Here is a 20,214-nt window from a genome sequence, read left to right as displayed (position 1 = left end):
CCAAAGTCAATCACAAGCTGTCTAAGTTTAATGTTTATGAAACACCTTCCAAGTTAATTTTTCCTTAGTAGAATGCAATTTTTTTTTAATTTGTAAGGAGTAATTATCTCCTATAAAACTAGTAAAGAATAACATCATCCTTCCATAGTAGTGAAATATGGTACTTTGACTAGATAGCTTAGTAATTGTTACTTATTTTAATTCAATGAATATAGATTTTTTTTTTTCAGAAAAAGAACAGGAGAATTCATTGAAAATATAGTAGTTTATAATAGTTATTTGTTCAAACGAATTTTTGTTCAATATTTTTCTTGAACATTAATATATTAATTCCTGCAACAAGATGGTTGGAAGAAACATATACTTTTTAAGTATTTGTTTTATATATAACATAGACAACTCCAATAATTTTTTGAAGTATGGATTTATATTAGAAAATACTGTTCATATTTTATATAAAAATATAGTGAAGATACAAAAAGAATAAGTAATTTTTAGAAAAAACAACTGCAAAATTATGGATTCACAGTACAGTTGTATACAACTAATATTCAATAAAAGAGTATTATTATTTTGTAAGTCAAAATAAGTAAAATCAACATATTTAAAGAAACAACCATAACTTTTGATATGAAGTCTACTTGTTCTAATTTTATTTGCCCTTGGAGATTTTCTACTATAACAGTTGACGAACATTAAGGTTACTTTCTCAATAAATAGTGACCTCATTTTCTCCGAATCTAAGCACAGAAGATAAAGATCACTTTCAATCCGAACAAAGAAAAAAAGGATTTGTTATGGAGAACCAAGCTATGTCTTCTTCAGGCTCTTCCACACCAAAACCAGAAAAACTCAAAGGTGTTGTTGTGGCCACGGAGAAGTCCAAGGAGAAGGCAACAAGAAACACTGATCTGAAACTAGGTTCTCCTCAGGAGGTCACCTCTGACAGGAGGACTGAGAACCTTTGTTTTGGATCTAGTGATGTCCGAAGAGGAAGAGAGATCATGAAGATTTACCCGTCAAAATCGAACAAGATCTACACATGTCACTTTTGCAAAAAAGGATTCTCCACCTCTCAAGCCCTAGGTGGTCACCAGAACGCCCACAAGCAAGAGCGAGAGTGGGACAAGAAGCGGAAGGAGATGGAAGCAGACTTCCCTGGACTCGCCTTTTTGAACCCTTACCTAGATAAGCCTCACATTCTGTTAGGTGGGTATTCACAAGATGCTTTATCAAATGAAAATCATCTTGGGATCACTCTTGATCCTTTTAAACGTTTAGTTTACCCATCTTTCAATAGAGGAGTCCTCGGAGGACTCGCGGATATGAACGTGACCGTAGTTCCTCGTGTGACTCCTACTCGTTTCTTCACCGGGAACGCTAGCACCAATGATACTGCTTCAAGGGTCCCTGATCCTTTACCAAAAAGGAGTTGTCCATTAATTTCAAGAAACGTTTTTCCTTTTCCTGCTCCTCGAGCCACCAAACTTTCTAGCGATGTGGCTTTACAAGAGAATGTTTTGACCGAAGAGAATTTCATCTCAAAGATTGGAACAAACAATGTTGTGGTGATTGATGATGATGATGATATTCAGCCAGAAGAAGACAAGTCCAAAAGCGGGGGAATTGATTTATCTCTATCCCTTTGAATATCTTTTTTGTTTCTTTATCTTTTCTATGTGTTATTTAATCTTTTATTTTAGAGGTTTCAAAGTTACTAGAGACCTTCTGTTGTTATCCACCACATCTCTGGATGAAGATTATTTTTATCCTTTTTAAGTTATTGTTTTTCATTTTAAATGTTCATTTCCTTGTATCATCTCTTCTTTTATTCACATGTAATTGTGTTTAGTTGAGTGTTTATCCCCCATTCTCTTTTATTTTATTTTATTTTCATTCTAATGTTAATATCTCATGAGTTTACAATACATCATGATTCTCCCAAGGTTGTGTCTTGAATTAAACTAGTGTATTTGGAAATAAATAAGTACAATAGTAAAGCCAATTGACTAGGAACCGATGTCTTCACTCAATGATTTGAAGAGATAATTTTCCTCACAAAAATATTCATACTTTGATTTTACAAATCTTCCATTTAAAGTATGAATGATTGGAAGTTTCAAATATAGATTAGTAATTTATTTTAATATATATATAATATAAATTTTGGTATTTACTATATGTCAGTTTCTCACTCAAGGTCAAAAAATTAATCAGATCTCAAATATGCAAACCTGAAGCACCATAGTCACTTAAATAAGAACATGTGCTTTCTACTCCACAAAATAGGAAATATGGATAGCTAGTGTTAGTCTTTTAAACGAGCTTGAATTACCTTACTCGGAGTACATAGTATATGATGCGAGATAACGTCACCATGCATGATGTCGCATTGGTGACGCAATTAAAGTGGTTGAAAGGGCCAACTTAGCATAAGTGTGTATCATCTTAAATATGTTTTACTCAATTTTGACTTATGAAGTCTTTTAAGACCTATAAAAGTAATCAAAGAGAACGACCTCAATAATATATATAGAAGTGCAAATTGGAAATCTGTTGTGAGTTCTGAGTATAAGAACGTGTCCGATGAATGATCGGTCGAATAGATGGTATATTAAAATTAGACTCTGATTTGTACAAGAAGCTAGAACCAAATAATGAACTTGGTTACCTAAAGGAAATATCAAACAAATGTTATAATTTAAAAATGAGCCGTCAAAATTGATATTATGTACTATCATAACTTGGTTTAAAGAATATTACACTAAGTATTATCGCGTTGTCACTATGCATGAAAAGCATAAAACTTATCGTTATTTCTCTAGAATTAGTTGTGAATTTTTTTGCTCATCATCAATGGGGTTGATCATGTGGGATTGATTGTATTCTTTACTGAAATTATAGTAGGTATCGGTGGAAAACTTGGAAGTGACTGGATCCATGAAAAGAAAATCTTGGATCATAGAGCCTACTGTTGTGAAAGGGTTAACTTGATTCAAGATCATAATCTATAAAAAAATTCATGAGATTTTGGCTTAATTATTTAATCATTCAGTCTGGATGTGAACCATAATTATCGAACACGTGGAAAACTCCCAAAACTCATATTTGATCGCTTTCAGTGATGTAAAAATACGAAGTCATTTTATAAAATGAGACAAAATCAATACTAGGTCTCATCCTCTATTTGTTTCTCTCTTTTTTTTTTTAAAAATGTAGAATTGTTAACAAAAAAAAAAAAAAAAAAAAAAAAAAAAAAAAAATTGTAGAATTGTTATGATGGATGGTTGAGGAAGATGTTTCACAATGTGATGCAAATATGACACAACTGTAAGGATAGGTACACCAAATACTGCCAAAAACCTCATGAAGATTGTACAAAAGGATCAAAAGAGGTATAGTGAATTTCTATATTTCAATGTACTTTGTTTATTCTTGAAATATTGGTTTAAGTTTCATGTACTGTTACAGATTTAAAGAGATTGAAGATTTTTAAATCTTCAAAAAAATAAGTCAGCTGCTGAAAGATCATATTTCTTGAAGCATATTTTAGATATTTATGTCTCCCCTTCTTTCTCTTTGGTTTTTAGTTTTCTTCTTTTGTATTACAGATTTTTCCAACCAAATTAGAAGGTGGCTTGATTACATACTCATATTTTTTTCAAAACAATATAATACAATTGACTATTTATATCGTGGAAGCATAAATATGTTTTTTTTTTTTTTTTTTTGCGTTGGAGTACTATTAGAAGGTGTTGTGGTTAATATTCTTCTTGGTAATGAACATTACCGCATGAGACGACAACGAAGTCCACTCATCTCCCATCTCTGACATGCACAAGTTTGTATTCTTATGTTCAAGATGACAGATTTGCTACAATCAAGAATGTTACCTTATCGAGGATACTGCAAACGACATAAAAAATTAACAATGAAACCAAATAAAACTCTTTTAGGCATTTCACTCAAATACAAAACTGGGGTTGCACGCAACTGTGTAATCTATGCGGCGAGCCGGTCAAGACACTTGATCATTTGTTTTTTGCCTGACCATATTCTTATACGATGTCGAACTGTATATACATCAAACTTGTAACATCCGTGAACCAAAATGTGTATTTTGGGATAAGTTCGATCGACACCAAAGGGGTGTCGATCGACACCAACATTTATATGGTTCGACCAGTTCGATTTAATTATCGATTTTGGTCGGTTTGGTTTAAAGAAAACCAAGGAACCGTGATATTAAAGTGGGAGAACGACCTAGGTCGTGTTTTCATTGTTTTACGCCGCTTGAAACATAGAGAAAATGAGAGAAACAATTTCTTAAGGTTTTGATGAGAGTTTGTGAGATTTGAAGGAATTTTTGGTGAGATCTTTCTGTGGGAGTGAAGATCCAGGGCTAGAGACGTGTTAGAAGCTTGCTAGGAAGGTTGGATTTGTCGTGGTTGCTCAGAAACTTCCTGCAAAGAGGTGAGTGCATGACCATGGCTGATCTAAGCCTGAGATTCCTTTGTTCTTGCTTGTTTGTTGTTGTTTTGTGTGTTTTTCTTGATGGGAATGGTTGGTATAGGTTCCTACGGATGCATAAGGCTTTGGGTTTGAGTATTGGGCGATTTGGTGGTGAATGGAAGCGAGATGCGACTCTCGGCTTCGAGCGGTTCGCGATTGCAGAGTCAGTGTTGATCGACAGCAGTGAAGCAGTATATTTCGACACTGTGAGGTAGTATCGGTTGACACCAAGAGCCAGCGTCGGTCGACACTTGTTTGGTGTCGGTCAACACCTCCCCTCCAGCGAGACGATGTTTGTTTTCCTGGTTTGTATGCTTTGTTTGTTGATTGTTTGGAACATTGATATCTCAGTTGCTTGTGTGTATAGCCCAGTAGATGGGAGGATTATCTCACTGAGTGTTTATCAAATACTCATGCATCTCAATTTGTGTTTGTGGTACAGGTAAAGGCAAAGTGTGATCGTGGAATCAAGGCAATGAAGAGGAGAATCTTTTAGTGGCTCGCTTGGTTGTGTGACTTTTGTTAGGTTGCTAGAGTTGAGTCCTAGAATGTTGTTTATGATTGTTGGTTCTCTGGTTGATGTTGAATGGATCATTAGTTATGATTGGAATTAATACTATTTATTTATTATTGGTTAGTGGATTATTGGTATTATTATTTCCGCTGTTTGGTGTGGTTGTGGTTAGGTGGTTAGTGTGTATGGACCACTAATTTAGATTATTATTATTAATATTATTTATATACTTATTCTTATTATTATTTATTAAAAAAACGGATTAGATCGTTTCAAAACTAGTCGAACACTCCATCTACAAGATCTGGAAGGAAAGAAAAGGGAGAAAACATAAATAACCGCCGAGATCTCCTTTTTAAACTCCTCAACAATAGACATATTGATCGCCAACTGCATCATCTCCTGCACTTCAGTTCGGACAAACGATGACTCTACACTCCTTAGTAGTTGGAGTCTACTCTATGCAGCCCCAAGAACATAGTGACACTATTCTCTGTTTTTATTACTATTATCTAACCCTCTATTTCCAAACTTTTTGTTTTAACGCTTAAATATCTTTTTTTTTTCCTTTCTAATTTTCCCTTTGTAAATATTTTTTTTGTTGGTTAAATTAATATAACATTTCAAAAAGATATATATATATATATATATATATATACTCATAGAAAAAGTTCTTTTGGTTGCTAATTGTTTCCTAAGGCACAAAAAAGCTTAAATTCAATATTTTGTTTTTTTTTTGCCAGCAATTCAATATTTTGTTTATCCACATTTACATCAATTGTCATGAATGTATTATTATTAATTTCTATGACTCACTTTTATTGCTCATATAAATCAATAATTCAGTAATAATTAGCTGTACATTTAATTTATCAAATTTTATGAAACCAATATAAACACATAAAATATCATTCAAGGAAAAAAGTTAACATTGGGCCTTATTTTTTTCTATATAGTTTAAATTTTTTTTTCCAGTTTCACGAAATTAATGTGATTTTCAAACCCAAAAGATATTATACCAAAAATACTTAAATAAGCTTAATCAAGACAGTTAACCTCTTGAGACTTATAATAAATAGGACATAGTCTTTTTCTCATCAATGTGTGAAGTCATAAAAACAAAAACAAAAAACTTCATAAAAGCAATGTTGGTTAGAGTGTCTCAAAAAATATAGTCTCACAATCTAAGGTTTAATTAAGTTGGCGATTCTACAAGAAAATATTCTCTCAAAACAAAGCCACAGCAAAAGTGTTCTCACATAAAAAATAGAGATATGGAGAAGGAGCTTGACCGATACTCCAAATTTTCTCAAGTTTCACAAGTTCGTCAATCTTTGAATAACTCGTCTTTCAATATTGTATGTACTAATGCTTGTTTCTTTGATGCTTCTCTACTCAAATCAGATGTCGAACCATTTAAGAACATTCGTTATAGTTCTAAACATGGTTGTTTGACCATGAGTTTTGATTCCCCTCCTCCTAGTCCTCCAACCTCATTTTTATGTGATTTATCACTAAATCTTGTATGTGGGAATGCTCATATCCCGGAGTTGTTTACAAGGGATCTCATTTCAACCATTGGAATTCGTGATCGTTACTCGGTAGATCTTATTCCAAAATTCGACAAAAACAGTTCTATCATAAATAATTCTAAAGACTGGGGGCTTGATTTGTCTCTTTAGATGTAATTATTAATAATATTGGTGTCTTTAAATTAAATTCACAATATGTGCTTTTTGTAATATTATAATTATAATAAAAAAAGGTTTGCCTATTTAAAGTATTCAAGTTCCATATCACACACATATATGCCTGTATAACATCAAATAAGTACTTCTAAAGTCATATAATAATGTCGCATATAACCTCGATAAAACTTCAATTCCGAACTAGTTTTTAAATAAATAAAAAATATATCGATATTATTTATAGAGGTACGGTTTTCTTGTATTTTAGAAATCTATTACCATGTACCATTTATTTTTAATAAAATGGGTGAGCTCAGTAAGATTACGATAAATTATATGTTTTATAAAATATGTTTAAGACATATTTCGTGAAACTGGAAAAAAAAGTACACTTTTATAAAATATGTTTAAGACATAAATAAATATCAGTTTTTAAGACAACATTAATTTTTCGTTTGCAACTTTGCATTATGCATGCCATCAAAGAACCCCAATTTTTTTAAAAAAAACAAAAATTAATACCATAACTCTCCTAATTTTGTTTTAATTTTAATAAAGATATGTTGAATGCATCTCATCATATATTCATATAATGTATACATACATATTGTCTTGAAGTGTAAACTTATGGATGCATAAACAATTATTATTGTACACATAAATTTTTCTTAAGTATATGGAAAATAGAAATTATTTATTAACATGCATCAAAGTATAATAATTAATAGTCAAGAGAGAAAAAGATTGTATATTTTTTTTTCTATACTTTACAATCATACAAAAATGACTGGTATATTGTTATCCTTATAAATAAATGTATATCTTGGGAAAAATAGGCATATAAAATGTTCATATAATTATTTTTCATTTTTCTGTCACGTCAATTTTTATTTAACAATTTGAAGTTTTTAGTTAATTTATGTGGAATGTGATTAAAAAGTGAAAATAATAAATCTTATTTACGACATAGGAAATATTCTTTTAAGACTTTTTTAAGAGTATATTAATATTCAAATAGTTTTAGAATAAACACAATATCTTTATATCGTATCAATTAATATTACATGATCCAACTAAAAAGAAAACTCTACGGCTTCAATTGGTGACCAAAATTTAGGAAAAGAATGAGGAGCCAAATCATATTCCTCTATATTCCAAATTTTTTTTACCATTTGAAAGTAATATTTTTTTCTCCTACATTCCTCTACATCCTTCAAAAAATAAAGAACAACATAACAAAAATGTTCCTCCCCAAAATTGATGAGGAACAAATGGAACAAGAAAAAGAACAAATATTAAAATTTGTTTTTTATTTTAAAATAAAAAAATATATGTTTATTAAAAAAAATTAATTTTGTAATATAAAAAATTTCATATTTTCACAATATATTGACAGAAAAGATATTTTTGATAGGAATTTTATGTTAAACTAATCTTAAGTCTCTATTTGAAAACGGTATGAATAGTAAAACAAATTTAAATTACTCTTAAAATTTTATTGTATGTTAATATTAATTATTAATATTTAATATGATATATCTAAAATTTAATTTACAAAGTTTATTTTAAAATCAAATGTAAAATTTATTATATATACATTAAAAATAATATTAGTAATATCATTGAAATTTAATTAATTTAATATTTAATATATTTTATAAACATTTTTATTGTTTGGTTACCATCTACTATTTTGTTTTTCTCTGCAGATTTTCTTTTTATTCCAAAAAATCTGTGTATTCCATTATGCATTGTTCTTTTTATTCTTTTATACATAGAATAAAAAAATTTCATTATGTTTAGTGAATACCATGTTTTCTAGGCACAACCTTTGTAAACACGACAATTATATTATTGATTGACATATTTATTTTATTTTATTTTGGTTAACGGTTGGTTGACATAATGATGAGAGAATGTCAATAACGGGTCTATCGTTGGTGGGAACTCAATTAGTTGGAGGTTAAGTATGCATAATATTGTCGCCATACCCCCTATTTAGTGATGTTAAAACGGGTCTTAAGTCCACGGGTCTAAACGGGCCTAGTTTATTTTTTAAAACCCGAATCCACTTAAAAAACATAAAATTATAAACGGATTTATAAGGGCATACCCTAAGACCCGAATACTAACGGGTTTGAGCAAAACATTATCGGGTAGTCCGTTTATTTCATTTGTTTTTTCAGAATTTTCCAGAATTTTCAAAAAATTTCAAAATTCGCCGAGAGAAACTATCTCCGGCGAATCTCCGATTCAGAACAAGAAGGCCGTGTCTTCTTTCTCTAATTCCAATTTCAGGTATGTGCTTTTGATTCTAATTTGATTGTCGTCATTTTGATTCTAATTTTATCAAATGGGTTCTCATGAATAAGTTGGCATATAATCTCTTATCTCTCAATCCTATGCAAGAACATCACTTACTCCATCGTTTAAGTTGTCATATAATCTCTTAATCTTGTGTTATTAGGCTCTGATTTTGTTGTGTTTGTCTCATTTGTTTATTCAGGGCATTGTGTTATTAGGCTCTGATTTAACTGTGTAAAGAACTCTGGCTTCACGTTTTCAGTTGTAGTTCTTTAGAGTGATTACTGTTTATTTTGATAGTTTTTGTTTCTAGTGATTCTCAATCATCAGATTGGTATGAATTTATACGTTAGCATCATCTTACTGCAATTTTGAATTCGCTCTAAGCATTAAGATGAGCTTAGAGCGAATTTGGTTAGGTTCTACCAAGATTATCAGGCTGTTTCTATGGCAAATGCTTCAGGTGTTTCGCCATACCCCCTATAATAGGGGGCCCCTATCAACTATCAAGTATCAACTACATAAGCATGATGATCATTATGGCTTGGCATAGGCAATCAATGATGTCATTTGGTTGAACAGTTTGGTAAATGACTCATTTAACGGATATGCATTCACAACAAACCGCTACTAACGTTTGATTGATTTTAACGTTTAAGTTTATAAGCACTCTAAACCTATAAGGGTATCGAACTTGCTTGCTTTATTCATACTTCATCATGTCGTTTATATATACACGACTTTAGGGTTACAACACAAGGGATTAGGGTTTACAAACAACCGACATTAACAATTAATGGACTGTAGCCCAACAGAAATAACACCCCAATAGATATAGCCCAATACTCCCCCTCACCTTGGAGCATGAGGATCCGAAATACTCAACGTGGACATTATAGCTTGAAACTGAACTCGACCAAGCGCTTTTGTCAATTATCAGCAAGTTGATCCGATGTACCAATATGATGTGTGACAATAGTTCCATCGGAAACAGCAACGCGTACTGCATGACAATCAGTCTCAATGTGTTTTGTGCGCTCATGGAAGACGGGATTTGCAGCTATATGAATAGCGACTTTACTATCACAGAAGAAACATGTGGAAGACGTTTGTTCGATGCCTAATTCTGTTAACAACCGACGAAGCCATTTGATTTCACGAAGTCTCACTGCCATGGCACGATACTCAGCTTCAGCGGAGGAATGAGAGACTGTCTTTTGTTTCTTTGTCTTCCAAGCATGACCACAAAAGCACTGAGTGAACGATGGGTTAACGGACAAGAAGACCAGTCGGAGTCACAATAAATAGTGAGAGTGAGATCAGAATCGGCTTTAAGGAGAATACCTTGTCCAGGACAACCTTTCAAGAAGCTGACAACACAAAGCGCAACATCCCAATGAGCCGCACGAGGTTTCTGCATGATTTGAGCCAACACATGAACCGAGTAACTCAACTCCGGACGTGTATGCGTAAGATAAATGAGACGACCAACAAGACGACGATAGGGCTTCGGATCAAGCAGAAGCGGACCATCATTAGTGGCGAGATGATGGTTTTGCGGTAAAGGTGTAGCCGCTGCAGGCGTAGCACCAATGTCACCACAATCAAAAATAACGGCCAAAGCATACTTTCATTGAGATAAAAAAATTCCTTCAGGGCCACGACTGACTTCAATACCAAGAAAGTATTCTAATTTGCCCAAATCTTTCATAGCAAAACAACGAGACAAATAATCCTTAAATTTTTGAAGCATATAGGCATCATTCCCATAGATGAGGAGATCATCAACGTAGATCAAGACGCGAAGCTCAATCCCTGCACGAGTGTATGAAAAGAGGGAGTAATCCTCATAAGACTGAATGAAACCAAACCGAAGCAAAGCATCCGAAAACTTCTTGAACCAACAACGAGGTGCCTGTTTAAGTCCGTAAAGTGACTTTTTGAGACGACAAACTTTACCAGGGTGTGAATGATGGAAACCAGGGGGAAGTTGCATGTAAACCTCCTCTTCTAAATCCCCATGAAGGAAGGCATTGTTGACATCCATCAGATATACTTCCCATTGTTTAGCAGCAACTAACCGGAGAACGGAGTGGATTGTGGTCATCTTGATGACCGGCGCAAATGTCTCATTATTATCCTCCCCTTCAACCTGATGATTACCAAGAATGACGAGACGAGCCTTGTATCTCTCAATTGTTCCGTCTGCATGATATTTGGTTTTGTACACCCATTGGCACCCAAGAGCTACTTTACCTTCAGGTAGCGTTGTGACATCCAATGTATCCTTGTCTTCAAGCGCCACAACCTCCGTAGTCATTGCATTGTTCCATACTTTGATGTGTATTGCCTCTTTAAAATTCTTTGGTTCCTTGGATTGAGTAATGGTGGCTAAGAATGTTCGATGCCCTGGAGATAATTGTTCATCAAAAACATAATCTGTCAAGGAAGGGAAAAACATACCTTGGACCGTTTGGGAAGACTCGAGTGGGTGAGCAGGTGGAGCGTGATGGGTGTCCGTAGACGGAGACAACACATGATGATTAACAACATAATCACTCAAACGAACATTTTCTTTGCGTACTCTCTCACTACGATGTAGAGGAACAGGTACGGGAGGCTCGGTAAAGGGAACAACAATCGGAGGTTGAACAATGTCGACAGCCGGAGACACAGGTGACGGTGTCAAAGGTACAGTCGGTGTCACTGGAACAATGACCTCATCATGTTGACTCCCCCTCACGGGAGTATCCGGTGGAAAGACAACCTCATGAGGACTCCCCCTTACGCGAGTATCCGGTGGAAGAAGCCAATCGCCATCAAAGTCACTAGAGATCGGAGGAACAGACGACAAAGTGTCCGTATGATCATCATACAGAAAAACCGTCTCTTGAAAACAACATCACGAGAGACAGAAAAAATATTGTTCTCAATGTAGTAAACCTTCCACCCTTTCTTGCCAAAAGCATAGCCAACAAAGATACAAAGACGACTACGCTCCCCAAATTTATCTGTATCCCTAGAAATGCGATGCACATAACAAGCCGAACCTAACACTCGCAATTGATCATAAGCCGGCTTGCAACCATGAAGAATCTCGTACGGTGAAACACCTTTGTGTATTGACGATGGTGTGCGATTGATCTGGTAAGCCGTAGTAAGGACCACTTCTCCCCAAAACTTGATTGGCAAATGGGCTTGAAATAGCAATGCGCGAGCCACATTAAGAATATGTCTGTGCTTGCGTTCTACTCTTCCATTTTGTTGTGGAGTAGCAACACAAGATGTCTGGTGGAGAATGCCTTGTTCCCGAAAGTGCGAAGACAGACACATGAACTTTGTACCATTATCGCTCTGCACCACCTTGACAGTTTTACCGAACTGTTTTTCAGCATACACAAGAAAATTCTGTAAAATACCACAGACCTCTGATTTCTCCAACATTAAGAAGGTCCAAACAGCTCTCGAGAAATCATCAACAATGGTCAAAAAATAAACACCACCACAAGAAGCCGGAACCCGATAAGGTCCCCAAACATCGCAATGAATCATAGAAAAACAGTCGTCTGCTTTATTAAAACTATCATGAAAAATTTATCTTTTCTGCTTGGCTCTAAAACAAGTGTCACAAGAACTATAGCCAGCCAATTTATTTGAACTAGAAAACATAGGTAAATCGGAAAGCACAGAAAACGAAGGATGTCTAAGACGTCGATGCCACAATTGTCGTCAACGGTGGCTTTGACACTGTGTATCTTAGCTGAAACAACCTCTGTCAAGTGGTAAACCCCATCACGCTCTTCACCGCTTCCAATCAAAGTCTTCAAAGAACGGTCCTGCAAAGCACAAAACTCATCAGTGAACCACACAACACACTTAGTTTGCTTGAGGATTTTTGAAACAGAAATTAGTGTGCAATTGAAACTCGGCACATAAAGAACATTGTCTAAAGAGGCTGTGCTTGACAAAGGCAAACGGCCAACACACAACGCAAAGGTCTTGCTTCCATCCGCAAAGCCAACAGAACAAGGAGAAATCCTCTCAATGTTTTGAAGAGAAGAGAGATTTCCTGTCATATGGTGAGAAGCTCTTGTATCAAGAATAATATCACCTAGAGCTTTCTTACCAGATAATCGATCACCACTGGTTCCTTGCTTTTCTTTGCTTGCTTTCTCATCAAGCAACTGCAGCAATAACTTCAGCTGATCTTGTGAAAACTCAGGGAAAGCCGATTGATTTGAAGTTGTAGCATGAGCTGTGACCTCACCTCGACCACGACCTGCTCCTGTTCCTCTTCCTCTCATCCCTCTTCCATTGCCACGTCCTTGAGGAAACTCTTCCCACCAGTCAGGAAAACCGACAAGCTGCCAACAATCGCGTTTTTTGTGCCCTGTTCTGCCACAGTGAGAATAGAGTGTCCTACCTCCTAGTTTGAGAATGGAAGAGGATCCAATCTTATGACTGCCTTGATGATCAGACCGTCCCAAATACGCAACTGATTCTGGTGTTGCTTCCTTGACTAGGGACGACTCATGAGATTCACCTTTGGCTACGAAACCAACGACATCACGTAGCTGTTCACGACTGCGAGCAGATGACAACCATTGTTTTTCACGAATGATCTTCGAATATGCTTCACCAAGAGAAGGTAAGGGTGTTGTGCCAACCAAATTCGTACACAATCCACCAAACCGTGCATCATCATGTCCTAACAAGAATTGATGAACCTTCTCTTTCTCTGTTTCTTTGGCAAACTTGGTTGTTACACCACACGAACACCCGCCGCAAGAACACACCGAAGGGGGACAATAGTTACGCAACTCATCCCACAAAGTACACAATTTTCCATAATAATCCAAGACACTTTGTCCATCTTGTCTACACGAAACAAGTTGAGCCTTGATCTGATGAACACGAACTTCGTTTCCAACAGAGAAACGCTGCTTCAAATCTTCCCACAATTGATGCGTGTTAGAGACAAAAGTCGCAGTAGACTTTACCTTTGACGCAATCGACGAGCGGATCCAGCTGACAATCATCGAGTTAACTGTTTTCCAATTTTCATAGTCATAATCATCAGGAGGAGGTTGCAGAATCGTTCCATTAATGAAACCTGTCTTCCGTTTGGCCTGAAGGGCGTTCATCATCTCCTCAGACCACTCATTGTAGTTATCTTCGTTCAAAGTAATAGAGGAGATAGACGTTCCGAGATTGTCAGAACTGGACAGTAAATACGGTGACACCGCCACTGTCTTTTGCGCAACAAGAGCCGTAGTAGCTGCTTTACTTTCGTCACTTGACATCATCGAAGAACACCAAATTCTCAACTAGAGAAAAGACAATTATCGAAACTATCGATTAACAAAGAAAAACGTTTTATGATTGAGAAGTTTTGATCTTTAGCTCTGATACCACGTAGAATTAGATATCGAACTTGCTTGCTTTATTCATACTTCATCACGTCGTTTATATACACACGACTTTAGGGTTACAACACAAGGGATTAGGGTTTACAAACAACCAACATTTACAAGTAATGGACTGTAGCCCAACAGAAATAACACCCCAATAGATATAGCCCAATACAACGCAAGAAACCTTATCGTTCTTGATGTCTTCAGTCCCACCTAATGCGGCAACCACGAGCATGAAGCGTCTCGAGCAATTCTGATGAGAGCAAGAATCTGAGAGGTGCGAGTAGTTTAAGCTTCTTGAGCCTATTGCAACAGGCTCTCAGAGCAAACTCAAACCCTTCTACAGTCACACGGTTCAGATGAACTAAGTCAACGTCTTGAACCCGACTCAGATTGCTCATCAACATGCATAAAGCCTTATCAGACACCGAGCAATTGCACAAGTTTATCTGCCAAACCAAACACAAGACAACAAATCAAATATGTTTTCAGTTGATGCTTCTCAATTTACGCCTGTAAATATATTTTTTTACCTGTCTTAGGTTTCTTGAGAAGTAAGCTAGTGCCCAGAAACCCGAATCATCAATATTCTCGCAGAGTTTCAGGTCCAAGTAGCCCAATTTTTTGCAGCCGCACGCTATTGCAGCTAAACCAACACCGGTTATATTCTTTAGCCCTCGGAGTTCAAGGTGACTTAGATGTTCTAGCTGGCGGATTTGTTCAACCCCAGTGTCCGTTAGTTCACTGCAGTACGATAGAATGAGTCGGTTCAAGCTCTTGCAACCTCGAGACAAAGCTGCTAAACCATCATCTCCAAAACCGGCACAGCTGCACTCAAAAACCAGAAACGATTAGAAAATGAAACATGTCCTATGCATTTTCCATCAAGAACCTACCAAGAAAAGAAGGAGACGGGTTTGAGGGAAGGAATTTTACCGATATAGATCAAGTTCTAGAAGCTTCGAGCATTTGGAACCAATATGAAAGATCCCTTTGTCTGAGATATTTGTGCAGAGTCCAAGTTTCAATCTTTGAAGATTTGAACACTTTGAGATATATTCTAGCCCTGCGGTAAAATTTCCCAAAGGAATCAAAAACTGTAAGTTACCAAAGCTGATAAGATCTAAAACACAAACGGAGGTTGATGAGTAGTACACATAAATCTGTTTTACCTCTGTCATTTACGCCACAACAGTCAGTAAGATCGAGTTCTTGAAGAAGCTTGGAGTAACATCCAAGCGATTGAAGACCTTTTTCGGATATCAAATGACAAGACTCTAACTTTAAAATCTCCAGATTCCGGCAAGTCTGAGCTAAAGCAGAGATGGCTACATCAGTCACAAATCCGCAGCACGCTAGATTTACAGTTTTCAAATTCAAACAGTTGCGTGCAAGTGCCATCATCCCAACATCCGTTACATCAACACATCTGCTCAGTCCAATCTCCATTAAAGATCTACAGCTAGAGCTTAAGGTTACAAGAGAGGAATCAGAAACACGAGCTCCATCAATCCATATAACCTTGAGATGCTTCAAACCTTTGATGTACTGTAAGAAGCTTGCAGAAACTTCCTGTGAATCACAAAGACCGGAGAGTAAATACAGATTCCGCAGAGTACATTTTCGGGTAACTAGACTAATCCAAGGCCTTAATCGCAAACTTACTGATACACAGTGACTGGCTTTAAGGACTTGAATATCAGGATGGCCTCTAACTATAGAGATCAAGCTAGACAAACTCACACGCTCACACCTTGTTACATCGATCTCCTGTTCATAGCACTTAAACGTTATAAAAAAAACTCGAAAAATAAAGCTTTGTGTGTGATTGTGAAGGCAAAGTAACTACCTGTAATGAAGGAGAACCATTCTCTAGCATTTGTAAGCCAACATCATCTATCAAAGGACAGCTTACCATATCTAAAACCTCAAGCTTTGGCAGCAAAGCTATAGAACGAATCGAATCATTCGTGATCTGAATAAAAAATTCAGAAACCCAACTATTCATATTAGCCAAATCTCACATTGATCACTACAACGATAGAAACTTTGAATCCCATCTCCATCAAATCCCACAAACCAATCAATAAAGTTTTCAAAATTATGCCATTTACCTTAAGATAAGAGACATCAAGAGATTTCAATCCTTTGCAAATCTTACAGAGAAGATCAATCCCAAGATCAGAGATCTCCATACACCATTTCAAGCTAATCTTATTCAGATTACTACATCCAACAACGATCCTCGCTAATCCAACGTCGCTTAAACTCAAACACTTATCCATCCTCAGCTCCCTCAGCCCCTTGGCAGACGACAGCGCCGCCGCTTCCCTATCTCCGAATCCCCAGCAGTGAGACACGTCAACGCGCTCAAGAGCGTGACACATACGAGCCAACGTCTCAAGTCCCCTGGCTCGAACCGCGGTGGATCGGCTCAGGTTCAGCGACTTAATGCCTGACGTAGAAACCGTGCCGTCTAATGCTAAACGTAAAACGACGTCGTCGTCGAGTTTAGGACAGACGGAGAGGTCGAGGGAAGAGAGGTTTTGGTACTTGAGGAGAAGCGCCGGGAGAAACTCGACTCGGAGGAGTCGGATCGTGGTACGACTCAACGAGTCGACTCGGAGACACTCTTTGCTGATTAAACGCCATGTTTTCCGACACGGTGGGTCTAAAAAGCAGTAGATACGAACCAGAAGATCTTCAGACAAAACGGATAAAATTGATGTAGACATTGACATTTGCAACAGAAAGAACAACAAAAAAACAAAAAAACGAAACTTTTTGAGGGGGAAATAAAAAAGGGTTTTCTCCTATATTGGATTTGGAATCAGAAAGTTTGAAGCTTTTTGTTTTATTTAAGTCGGGATGAAGAGGAACACAGCTCGGAGATAGAGTAGAGAATGGTGAACCGGTTTTTCAAGAATCTGAATTCGGTTAACGGATTTCAATTTCGTGTTCATTACTCTGTGAAATCAGTCACACACAGACCTTTCGGATTTTCCCGGTGAGGAAAAAAAAAACAAAAACCGAACGCTCTTCTAGTTTTAGTTTTCTCCTTTTTTTCCCAAGGTTTTATTTATATAAAGGAGAAGGAAAAAAAAAAAAAAACAAGAAAAGGGAGAAGATGAAGAAAGAAGCGGAAATGACAAACACACCCCCTGGAGTACGGAAACACAAGTGTTAAGTTATCTGTGAACGCGTGGTTAGTTTCCCACGTGGTGATGTATGAGTGGTTAGTTACGGAGGCTGTATCGTAAGATCTGGAGCAGGTGATTAGTTTTGTACTAATTGCGGGTCCCACGTAACGTGCATCGACCGTACCTATCTGTTTGACTCACAAACTATATGATAAATCTGAGAAAATGTCATTATAAAACATATAAATAAATAAATATATGAAGAAAGCATTATTCGTTTGTCTGACGTGGATAGTACGCGAGATCGTCGTTTCATGAAGGAGTTAAATAATTGTGACCTTTACAAATTGCTAATTTTTAAAACGATGAACGTGCAATAGTTTATTATTAGTTAAGTAAGTCATACATTAAACATAATAATTATATACTACACTAAATTAAATTCTAATTCGAGTTTTATTACAAAAAGTTTGCAACGTCATGTATATATTAAACAAATAATTATATACTACTAAATTCTAATTTGAACTTATTCCAAAGTTTGCAACGTCATGTATATACTAGGCCTGGCAATATAGCATAAACCATGCCGCTTCGCGTTGGGAATTTCGCTGGATATTATCATATAGTAATTCATACGAATAAGATAAGGGTAGGAGTTGGTTCTACTATAACTTATATATATATAGCATGTATATATAGTTTGATAAGTTGTAATTAAATGGAAGTCATGGATACTTTTTCAACCTCTAAATTAAAATGCTTACATGCTGACATTTGTAATGCGCAGTGGTACTTTGGTGTACGGAACTTCAGAAGTTGACATTTTTTTAGAGAAAAGACATGCACACGTGTGACCAAACTTTCTATCTAAAAATTTTCTCACTGGGTTATCGACATAAAATTACGCTTTTATAAAATACGTCAGCACAATTGAAAGAACAAAAACTACGATAAGAAACCAAAAACAAAAAGAATTATGGATCTAATAATTAGTGACTATTGAATTCTATATTGTTTTTAACATGTTAGACGTTCATTGAATTAGACTTATGTATATTCTATAATTTTTGGTTGAAGAAACTGAACTAATGGTATTATAGCTAGTAGTAGTGGCAATAAAAATCATAATAGTAATGATATATTCAATATATTAATATATATATACATATATAGATGTATTGTTGCTTCTTATTTTTTATGTGAAATCCATAACACAATTGACACATTATTTAGGGGCATATATATAGACTGAAGGATGAGATAACAAGTTGTACAAAGTTTTTGACGTGTTATATATGCATAATCACATATAGCTAGAGAGAGATGTTCGGTTTAATTTGATGTCAAATAAACCCGTTAAATATACTGCAAGAACTAACACGCCTATATATATATTGGAAATCTTATTCAGATTAATGTGTGCTTCAACAGGAGGTAGAACTAAATATGAGTTTTATTTGTTTTCTGATTAATATAAACTCATATTTGTTCCACCACCTGTCAATACACACTTAATCTAAAAGTAAGATAGATTAGTTGGAAACAAAAAAGATAGATTAGTTGGTAAGTTTTTGAACTCTTCTATTATTTTCTTAAATTTATAATTTTTTAAATGTTAAAGATACTTATTAAGCTAGCCATTTAAAATTAACAAATATCTTTCCATTCTCAATCTGAACCTCTTGGTTTATAATGTCACTCATAAAAGGTAAATTGGTTGAGAGTTGAGACAATTTCAATAACTAATAGGTTACTGAAATTTTCAACTATTGAATGGTTTGAATGCAATATGACATCAAATATGCGATTTTTTGTGAAAAGTTATGTGGTAGACAATTAGGCATAACTAAATGCATGATCCTATGTCAAAAAAAAACAAAAACAAAAACATGGAAGCATACCACATTATTGCAACAAATCATCAAAATCAAACCAAATACAAAATGATAGTGGTAGAACCAATTTGTTGTAAGATAAACGAATCCCTAAAGTGAATCTAGAAACCAAAACAACAACGAAAAAAATGACAAACAACATTTTTTTGAGTTTTTTCTTGTCTTTCATTTCATTTAAGTAAACACCAGTTAAAATAAATATATCGATTTTATGTTCATCTAGAGTCAACATTTCTACCACTCAAATCTGAAAGAGTAGTGTGTTTCAATCAACTACACTTTGATCATTCGTTGATTTAGTTAGCTTTATCAAGTTTCGAATATAGTACAAATATGAAGGTTTATATACACTACCACTTTCTATGTTTAGTTTTCCTAAATTATGATTGAATTTTTAAATTCCAAAATACCACAGATCTTACACAATGAGGATTAGAAGGGGTTTACTAGTTCCTAAATAATTAGGATTTTTCTTCATGTGGTAGCTTGAGGATTTTAATATATTGTGATATTTTTAAAAAAATATCAAGCAAAAAAAAAAGGTATTTTTAAAAACCATTCTTGAAAATAGTAATCTCTCAAATCTTTTCAAATGATGATATTAACAACAATTTCTATCTTTTTGGTTTTTACAACCTTGAAGTACTGTCGATCTAAAGGACAAATAATTTTATTCTAGTCAAACCTATTAAAATGTAATGCTACTCAATTAAGTCTCTTATGGACAGCCTAAAGACATATGTA

General features: G+C 35.2%; 2 protein-coding genes across 2 annotated transcripts; one reads left to right on the top strand and one right to left on the bottom strand.

Annotated features, from left to right (window-relative positions):
- The first annotated feature begins 748 nt into the window (after nucleotides 1–748).
- On the top strand, nucleotides 749–1,870 carry LOC104738235 (uncharacterized). The gene has a single exon (XM_010458441.2). It carries the CDS (start codon nucleotides 798–800, stop codon nucleotides 1,647–1,649), a length of 852 nt encoding a protein of 283 aa, XP_010456743.2. The 5' UTR covers nucleotides 749–797; the 3' UTR covers nucleotides 1,650–1,870.
- Nucleotides 1,871–14,439: 12,569 nt separating this feature from the next.
- Nucleotides 14,440–17,596, bottom strand: LOC104736726 (F-box/LRR-repeat protein 3). Its single transcript, XM_010456771.3, has 7 exons — nucleotides 16,547–17,596; nucleotides 16,282–16,407; nucleotides 16,098–16,202; nucleotides 15,605–16,004; nucleotides 15,369–15,498; nucleotides 14,966–15,260; nucleotides 14,440–14,881 (listed from the first exon to the last, which is right to left on the bottom strand). Exons 1-7 carry the CDS (start codon nucleotides 17,171–17,173, stop codon nucleotides 14,636–14,638), a joined length of 1,929 nt encoding a protein of 642 aa, XP_010455073.1. The 5' UTR covers nucleotides 17,174–17,596; the 3' UTR covers nucleotides 14,440–14,635.
- Nucleotides 17,597–20,214: the final 2,618 nt, after the last annotated feature.

The sequence above is a fragment of the Camelina sativa genome, chromosome 13 (genome assembly GCF_030686135.1).
Source record: "Camelina sativa cultivar CO46 ecotype springtype chromosome 13, ASM3068613v1".
NCBI classification, from domain to species: domain Eukaryota; kingdom Viridiplantae; phylum Streptophyta; class Magnoliopsida; order Brassicales; family Brassicaceae; genus Camelina; species Camelina sativa.
The sequence above is the reverse complement of the archived record's forward strand: the minus strand, read 5'-3'. Positions and strand labels throughout refer to the sequence as shown.

Bases quoted from the DNA above. Each gene is read 5' to 3' on its own strand.
- LOC104736726 (XM_010456771.3), bottom strand. From the start codon at position 17,173: ATGTCAATGTCTACATCAATTTTATCCGTTTTGTCTGAAGATCTTCTG. The intron at 16,408-16,546 runs GTAAATGGCATA...TTTTTTATTCAG, and splicing joins TTGATGTCTCTTATCTTAAG to ATCACGAATGATTCGATTCG. The intron at 15,261-15,368 runs GTAAAATTCCTT...TTTTGAGTGCAG, and splicing joins CTAGAACTTGATCTATATCG to CTGTGCCGGTTTTGGAGATG.
- LOC104738235 (XM_010458441.2), top strand. From the start codon at position 798: ATGGAGAACCAAGCTATGTCTTCTTCAGGCTCTTCCACACCAAAACCA.